A 9,013-nucleotide genomic window follows, 5' to 3' on the forward strand; every position below is an offset into this window, starting at 1 on the left:
AACTGGTCTTTGTTTTTTTCTTTCTTAAAACTGTTCATGTTTGACCCAACACCTCCACCAAGTGGCTTTACAGTGAACTGCATGTGGGATATAACATTTTTGAAAATGTGTTTCTGGTCATTAATAGCATCTTTTCAGTAGCATTAATTATAAATATGTAAGTGGTTAAATACAAGTCACTACAGCATTTCAAACTGAACTGTGAATAAATGCAATTTTAAAAAAAGTAGAGCTTTACATTTGTATAAGATTTATACAAAAAGAAAAAACACATTAACCAAGGCATGTCATACATTGTGTTTTTTCTTTGTTTCTCTGAGGATTATTTACAAACAGGCTTATTTACATATAGCAATAACTCAGAAATGAAAAAGCTACATCGTCTAACTCGAACAACCAGTTAGCATAATGATAATATATTTGTACAATGTAACTGGCAAGGCTAGAGCAAGAAAGGTTTAAATAACTTCAAGTATCTGTCTTCAGATTACATGGAGGTTTTAGTCCGATGGGAAGCAGATTTTAAGCGACACCGAAGATAAACCAAAAATGTGGTGGAGCTGCAAACCGTGTAGTGATGCTGGGACAGGACAGGAGGAGCTATAACCGTTGGAAAATACATCACAGACAATGCAACAAAGGTGGAGACAGAACAATCACTTCTGTGATAAATGCCCACTTATTAATAAACTTCTAACACAACCATGGGAAACCTCCTCTCTACATATACAGTGATATCCAGCTTATTGGCCTATAGCACCTTTTTTACTGCTTTGAATAACAAATGTGCAACAGGCAGAAAAAAGACAAAAACAAAAGGAAACAAGAAACGACTTCCTCTGGGGAAAATGAGTCGAACGCAACAGGTTTCCAAACAGTCCTAATGTTCCTGGACTTTGTGGTTGAACATGAATCTTAGGTATCCAAAAGTAACTTCACAACATTCTGCGGCCGTTTAATTGTCTCTCTAATGAAACGCATTGGTTTAAGGGTCGGCCATCTGTGTTTGCTGCGAGTGTGTGTGTGTGTGTGTGTGTGTGTGTGTGTGTGTGTGTGTGTGTGTGTGTGTGTGTGTGTGTGTGTGTGTGTGTGTGTGTGTGTGTGTGTGTGTGTGTGTGTGTGTGTGTCTTTATTTGTAGAGGAGTTTTGCCCTTCTCTCCTTCTGAGTGGCAAACCTCTCAATGACTCTGGTGTTGAAGTCAGGAATGCTCATGATGAGTTTTTTCTCAATTGACAGCATAGCCAGAGCATTCAGGCGATCCTGTGTCATGCTGTTCCTCAAGAAAGTCTTTATTCTTTTCAGAGTGGAAAAGCACCTCTCTGCCTCAGCCGTAGCCATGGGTGTGGTTACCAGAATCTTCAGAAGACTGACAGTCTCTGTGAATGTCTCCTGGAGATTGTTGTCAATAAAGAACTGGAGCAGAGTAACAGCACCACTGCAAGCCCTGAACTGGTCATTTTCATAGACGAGGGACAGTTCCGTCTTGAGCTTTGCCTTGTCCAGTCGAGGGTAGGCTTCCACAGTTGTTTCCAGCGCTGCTTCAGGAAATGTTCGGCTGTGCTGCTGGAACAGGTCTCCTTGCAGGAGGGTGGAGCTGATGAGGTGTTTGGTGAAGGAAAATCTCTCCTTTGCGTGACTCAGTATGGTATCACATACCTATGAAATAATGCACAATGAAAAAATCAAGACATAATAAATAACAGAATCACCTTTTCACATCTATCACTCATAATATCATTAGTGTCCCCTCATAAGATGTGTAACAAACAAAGAGCTTTCTTGTGAATGGAACTGAATCAGAATAACAGGACATCTATCTGAGCGTCAACAGAACAATATTACTGTTTAAAATTAAGTCACTACAATATATACATTTAATGACTATGTTTACACTTCATTCATTCATTGTTGGGCCCTTTCTGTCTACTGTGGTTGCTTCTGGAGGCCTAAACCTTTTCTGATCTGTCTTGATCCCCTTTGAAATGTAGAGACTGTGGGACTTTTTGCAGTTTAGGCCTTGTTAAGTGTATACAATTCAGAATGTAATAAGCAATAGGCCTTTCCATTTGGATATTTTAACTAGCCTACCTATTTATTGAATTTACAGAAAATGGGCTTTCTTGTGAAATGTATCATTATTGTGATATGAAATTACCTATATATTATGAAAGGAGCTTTTGGTCATAGAACACGTTCCTATTACTGCTTACCTCTCTAGCCAACAGCTGTTGCTCTTCATGTCCAAGTCCCCTCCTCTTTGTGGGCAGCTGCTGCACAGATCCACTGTTTTCACCAGAAGGAATGGAGTCCCTGATCCAAACCACAAGTAACTATGTACAATTACTCATTGTGGAAAGAATTGACAAATTAGGTATGACTATTTGAAATAGTAGTCAGAGATACACCTTATAAACGTTATATAATATATACATTTCCAGTAAGTATGTATGAGTTGGTCTATTGTGTTCAGCTAAATCACATTTAGGTTTCACAGATTTCCTATAATAAGCACATCTCAGCCATTGTAAATAATGATTTACCTGATTGTTTGTATGCTGCTGGTGAACCTCTTGATGAGTCCTGTGATGTAGACAGAGTCGATGTTCCTCTTCTGCAGTTGGCTAAACAGCAGGTCTACATGTGGCATGATCTTGTGGAACAATGTCAGGAAAAAGCTAAAAACTTCATCTTCCATCATTCTCACAAAGCCCCCGGCTTCTCTCACTGTTATGGGATCAAAGTCACCTGAGTCTCTGATTGTCTGGAAACACCTCAGGATGTTCTCCTTGTGCTCATAGACAGTGTTAACAGCACAACTGTGAAAGTTCCATCTTGTTGTGGAAGTGCCAGGAAGTCTGTGTGCCACCACTTGATCCAGGATCGCAGTTCGCTTAAATGACCTGGAGAAAAATGCAGCACATCCACCAAGGTCTGAAAAAAATGTTCTTATCTTGGGGATGTGGGATGTTGCCTGCTGCATAATGAGGTTCAGCTGATGAGCATAGCAGTGGAGGTAGTGCGCACTACTGTACACATCCTTCACTTTCCGCTGAACTCCACCTTTAGCTCCCCTCATCACCGCTGCACCGTCATAGGCTTGGGCGGTTAGTTTGCCCTGTTGTCCATCGGGGAGGATAGTGCCCAGCCTCTCCATCAGCGCGGTGGCAACTGTGTCAGCATTTGCATTCTGAAGAGGGATGAACTAAAAAAAACGCTCCTGGACGTTGTTATGCGGGTCAATGTAGCGTAGCACAAGCACTAACTGGCAGTGGGTGGAAATGTCAGTTGTCTCATCCGCCTGAATAGATAAATAACTGGCATTTTTTACTTCCTCCAGAATGTAGTCTTTACAAACTGATAACATGCAGTCCAAAAGTTCATTTTGCACCGTCTTTGAGGTGCCTTTGAAAACGGTAGCCGTTTTAAGGTGCTCCTCCAACACGCTATCTAACGAGGCCAGAAGATTAACTAAACCCCGAAAAACGCCGGGGTTGCCGGATGTGTCAGTCTCGTCGTGGCCACGCAAAGCTAGGTCAAAGCCCCCACAAAATGCCACACAATCAATTATTTTAGACAAGACGTGCCTATTCTTGTCCACTTTTTCATTGTGTTTTTTCAATGAGATCTTGTACCCTTGATCTAGCTGCGCGGCTATGTTAGCTTTGCCTAGCATAGCTAGCTTGAAGGTACTTGTCATATGTAACTTCGTGCACTCGTGCTTTTTAATTTTTTCGGACAAATGCTTCATATCGTTCACCCCCGTCACAGTCCACGGGCACATCGTATCTGTCCCCGGCTGTTTCTAAGAGCAAGCATGGGAAACAAAAGACAGCATTCACCTGTTTGCATCCAGTTAGCCATGCCTTTCTGGTGTACCAGCTACGTGAGAAGCCTCATTGATAGGTTTTGTTTTTTTCACGAGCTTGCTGCGATATATTCAAATCGGGTTGGTCCGGTCCAAGATCTTTTAGCAACTGTTTATCTCCCAAACTTCTCCTTTCGAAAGGATTGGAGATTAGCTCTTGAACTGAATTGGGTGGGGACAGAGGTCCGGAGACTCCAACTGCACACGAAGCCATCCTCTGCTCTAGTGCGTCACCCGGATACGAGTCACTGTCCAAACTACTCACAGATTGGACCAGGCGCTGACATTGGTGCCCGGTCAAAATCAGATTTGACGACGCTGATTGGCTGAAATTATGTTCCGCAACAGTCAGCTGCTAGTGGATGCTGCTGCACTGGATGACGGCTGATTTCTTAGCGCCCAGGCGAGAGAGGGTAATGATGTTGATACATGGGCAAGGCCAGGCAGGCAGGAAACATGTGACTTATCAGTAACTTTAGACATCGTAACACAATTTTAAACGACATTTTATTGTAGATTATACATTTTACTGATACAAATTATATAATATTTACCTTTTTTATTAAAAAAAATATATATATATATATATATATATTTTTTTTTTATGTGGGAAGAGGTGGGGCGGCACCCCTAGCGCCCCTATGGACCGGCCGCCACTGATCAGATGGGTGTGTCAGTTGATCATTAGAGAGGGAATAGGCAAAGCATGACTCTGTGAGCAATGTGCTATTGTTTGTAAGAAATCCAGCTACATCTGCATACGTCTTTATGCCTTTGATCGCATCGTATGTAAGTATTGTTTATGTTATTAACAATTACAGATGATTATTTTTTGAAAATATTGTATTCTGTGGTGTTTAATGCTGGAGATCTTCCGAGTTGTCTCAATATTGTACAAGGTTAATGCAAGGAGAGTTAAATGAGTAAATGTACAAATGGTTGATTATATGTTTAAAATATGATGCTATTTAGAACTGTTTAAGTTCTAGAATTACAATAAATACATTAAAAAGCTTACGGTAAATATAACAAGGGAATTCGATTAATGTTTTGAATTTTGACTTGAGCCGTCACTTATAGATACTGTCTTTTTACGTTAGTGAGCTGGATCATTTGGCTCGGCTCTCTTAAAGCGCCGGCTGTTTCGGCTCCCAAACGGCTCTTCATGTTACCACAGTTTACCACGGAGCCTCAGTTTCGCCGCTGCGAGACCCTGGTGCTCGCAGCTCACGCGCATGCTCCACTAAAAACACGTGTTGTCCCGTAGCAGGCTGAATAAGGGCGTCAAATGACGGCAAGACGGCCCCCTGGCGGAAACGCTGGTATATAGAAATGATCATAGAATTAATTATATTTTGTCTTGTTTATTTTAGTTTCACACCATCTTTATATCATTAATCCTGTGGGCAAAGGATTCACGTCTTCAGAGTCTTGGTGTACGGAGGGAGTTTATCTGGCTGTTTATATACACTACATATACCCGGGACAGCACAAGCACAGTAAATATTCTCTTCCCAGAGTATATGATGGGACCAAAGTCATGATTTAGTACATGGTTTTAATAATACTTTTGCTTTTCAATGTTTGCCATTTCAAACCATGAGCTGGTTCAAATCATATTTGCCTTGATTTACAATATGTTCTCATTTGTTTTATCAGTACAGTTTTGAAGCTTTTGGGCTTTTCCTTGCCATAGTCCACTTTGGACTATATGAAATATTTCAGGATTGTACTTTTAACACACTTGAAATGTTCTCACTTGCTTGGTTTCAAAGCATAACAAATGCCATAATCTGTTCATTTTAGACCATCAATGCTATTTTTCATTGCTGTTGCCGGCCACTATTGCTCATGTAAACCTACTACTGCTGCGCCCCCTGTAATCTCAGATGCACCCTGAGTCATTTTGTTCTGGAACCGGGCCTGTACACGGCCATATTCTAAACAAAATACAGAGCCCATTCCGTGTCCTGTTAGTGTTTACTTCCTGTCTGTCTTCTTCTGGTGATTTATCTGACGTCCAGCGCTCCGTCTTTTAACCTCTTTTCCTTTCTTTTTCTTGATCCTCCGTAGCAACCTTCATTATAGTCCTTGAAAGTGGTCTGTAATGTATTATCAAAGGTGTCACATGTTAAGAATTTACAATCAGAATCGAGTATTCAACTAAGCCGTGTAATACAAGTTGTTAGTAGCCTTAAGGGCCGAACCAGTTGTTATGCTATATCACATTACCCTTCACTGAATGTATAATGAGCTGCACTAAACTACATTTTGGCATTTCAAATTCCTAGCCATTCTTTTGCGGTTATTTTGGTAAAGTAACTAAAAAGTAGTGTAACTCATTACATTTCGGAGACAGTAATATTGTAATGTAACTTATTACTTTCAAAAGACAGTAGCCTAATAAGTAATAACCGGAAAAGCATGACATGGGACCTTTAATATTGCTGGAGCCTACGAAAATATGGGAATCTCCACGTTTCTGCGTTACGCTGCTCCTTGCTATGAGGATCAAGCATGTAGAGTGACCAAAGTCTTTAGTTACCTAGGGGTTTTAGGGAAGTTCAGGGGGGATTTTCAGGGTGTCTTGCTTATTATATGGTATAATTATCCTACTGTTGTTGCTGGTGTAATGGCAATTTTAACAGTTCAAATGTTCTTTATCCTTTGCCGTTAATTCACAGGATAGTTTAGGTCAGGGGTATTCAACTAAAATTCAACGAGGTCCAGTTAGAGAAAATGTCCCCATGCAAAGGTCCGGAACATCAAAATGTCTAACTTGCTTTATGAATTAGTGTGATATATATTGAAGTAGCCTGTAGCTTTATCAACGTCTGCATGTCATCAACAACTGACTGCCAATCAAACAAAGAAAGTACAATTAAAAAACCACAATACTTATTGTCAATTAACATTGAACTATACAGATATACAGTAAATACTTTGGATATGTGTAATGTTCCTCTCTGGCTGCATTTAAAAATAAAATAGAGAAAATAAATAAAATAGCTTTTGAAAATATGTGCATCTTAAAGTGCTTAATTTTATATAAATAAAATAAAGTGTAGCATCAGCTTGAGTTTCCCTTTTTCTTTGTTAACCGTTTCACATCATGACTTAACAGTTTCAGATGATTATAGAACAATATCAGTCTTCACACATCATAACAATTAAACAGTTTTAAAGTTTCTCTTTCTTTCCCTCTTATATTGCAGTCCCTCACTCACTTTTTTTTAATTCAGTGCGAGAATTGAGCTCGAGCCAGGAGTTTAAATCTTGGCTGAAATGGTGTCAGGGCCATTCTCATACACACATGCAGGTGCTCATTGGTTAGCCTCGGTTAGCCTGCCCTGGAACGATATTTAGTTTTAATTTTGATCCTGGTGGACTGATCATATTGGGCTCTGAGACTGCTTATTTTTTGTGACCTCAGTTCTGACTTGAGAGGGAATGTTTGGTCGAACACTTTGTGTTTTGTCTCATAGTGGCGTTTTGGCAATTTTAATGAGCGCCAGTCTCTAAACAAATGAGACACACTGGTTCTGTGCTCCCAGTGGGCAGGATGAACATGAATGAGTCCACTCAGGGTTAAAATCTCTGTTCTCACTGTCCACTTTCCTCTTCTTGGAGAGCGCCATGTGTCATTATTTGTCTCTCCCTGTCTGCCGCTAACACGCCTGTTCACTCTCCTCTCCGTCTTCTCTCCCTGTGTCGCTAATTATTCTCTTTACTCACTTTCCTCTCTGCTCCTCTCTGCCGCGCTCTCATCTCTTCTTCTGTGTTTCTCTCCCTGTATCGCTCACTCGTCTCTTTCGCCCCCTGTCGGCGGTGGTTCAAATAGAATCGCCCCGTCAAAATTGAAATCCCCTATTTAATATTTTGATTATAGGTCCGGATCCGTACAGGTCGGCGTCTGGGTCCGGATCCGGACCGTGGTGCAGTTTAAAATGAAGTTTATTGCTTTACATACCAAGATTAAAGTACACTGTGTCAAATGGTTGGGGTATGAGCATCTGTCGGGCTGACCGTCTGTCTGGCTGGTAGAATCGGTATGCTCTTCGGTGTCCCCGTCCTCTCCTGTCACCTATGACCCCTTCTATACACCCGGTGCAGCTAAACCCCGCCACCAAGTGTTCAGAAATAATATTGCGCTATACATATAAATAAGGTAAACTGAGACACCAACACAACAACACCCATAAAATGGCTCCTACAGTTGGTATTACTTTATTTTCCTTTTTATTTCTCTATTTTGATAAAAAAGAGCAGTAGCTAATAGAGATATCCCTGTGGTGTTACACGATACAATTCACTCCACACTAAATGGCAGGTAAAACAGACATAAAGATCACATCCTGGAATGTGAGAGGATTGAATAAGCTTGTTAAGCTAAAACATGTATTCGGCAAAATTATCTTTTAAATTGACAAACATCATATGTGTAATTCGGGGCACAATTCAAATGGGATCGAAAGGTAATCTTTCTGTTGGTTGGAAAGACACTAGTTAAGTGATTATTGAGAGAAAATTATTCAAAGAGATAATTATTCAAAGTTTTTCAAAGTGTTGTTACTTTAAAGTGTTGTTACTGACCTTTTTCTCTTTTATTTTCTTTACCTCACCTGTAACTCTGCTGAGACCTTGAGGAACATGCACACTGGACTGACCTGCTCTGGCAACCTGATTTCCACTGTACGTATTTGGTTATGGTATATTATTTATTTACATCAAAGGCACAATGCACCCCCCAGAGCTGCACCCCACATAGACACACATGTATTGATTGTGATATTTTGCATAGGTCGTGTGAAATCATCCTTACACACTTGAAAACTGTAGGAGCGGCAACTTGTTTGGAAAATTGAATTTTTAATATAGGATAATAAAGTTGATCTGTTCTCTTTATTATTCTCTCTTCCCAGCTCCATCCATCACCATTCTCTGTTCCTGCAGGTCCTGCTTGCTAATCAATGCTCATATTTTTTCACACAATTACAAATAAAGTCAATGTATTGTATGACATGAAGTTGTGCTTCATTCTGAGTCAATAATAAATTCATCCTGCCTTCATTCATTCTGCCTTCAACTGCAAAATGATTGTGGACTGCACCGACATCCATGTAGCTGCCCCCGAGTAAGATGAACCA

The 9,013-nt window shown here is 40.4% G+C and overlaps 1 protein-coding gene across 3 annotated transcripts; it reads right to left on the reverse strand.

The window, feature by feature from the left end:
* Positions 1-233: 233 nt before the first annotated feature.
* LOC307047408 (zinc finger MYM-type protein 1-like) lies at positions 234-7,952 on the reverse strand. 3 transcript variants are annotated; one of them, XM_079694370.1, is made up of 4 exons: positions 7,837-7,952; positions 2,542-5,968; positions 2,212-2,311; positions 234-1,657 (listed from the first exon to the last, which is right to left on the reverse strand). In XM_079694370.1, exons 2-4 carry the CDS (start codon positions 3,153-3,155, stop codon positions 1,130-1,132), a joined length of 1,242 nt encoding a protein of 413 aa, XP_079550496.1. In that variant the 5' UTR covers positions 3,156-5,968; positions 7,837-7,952; the 3' UTR covers positions 234-1,129. The 3 variants fall into 3 exon arrangements, with proteins under 3 accessions (XP_079550496.1, XP_079550495.1, XP_079550494.1); XM_079694369.1 differs by having other exon boundaries at positions 2,542-7,685; positions 7,837-7,934; XM_079694368.1 differs by lacking the exon at positions 7,837-7,952 and adding an exon at positions 7,602-7,676.
* Positions 7,953-9,013: the final 1,061 nt, after the last annotated feature.

Source organism: Notothenia rossii (assembly GCF_949606895.1).
Source record: "Notothenia rossii genome assembly, chromosome: 1".
Classification (NCBI taxonomy): Eukaryota; Metazoa; Chordata; class Actinopteri; order Perciformes; family Nototheniidae; genus Notothenia; species Notothenia rossii.

Bases quoted from the DNA above. Each gene is read 5' to 3' on its own strand.
- LOC307047408 (XM_079694370.1), bottom strand. From the start codon at position 3,155: ATGGAGAGGCTGGGCACTATCCTCCCCGATGGACAACAGGGCAAACTA. The intron at 2,312-2,541 runs GTAAATCATTAT...GGTTTGGATCAG, and splicing joins AGCAGCATACAAACAATCAG to GGACTCCATTCCTTCTGGTG. The intron at 1,658-2,211 runs GTAAGCAGTAAT...ATTATTTCATAG, and splicing joins AACAGCTGTTGGCTAGAGAG to GTATGTGATACCATACTGAG.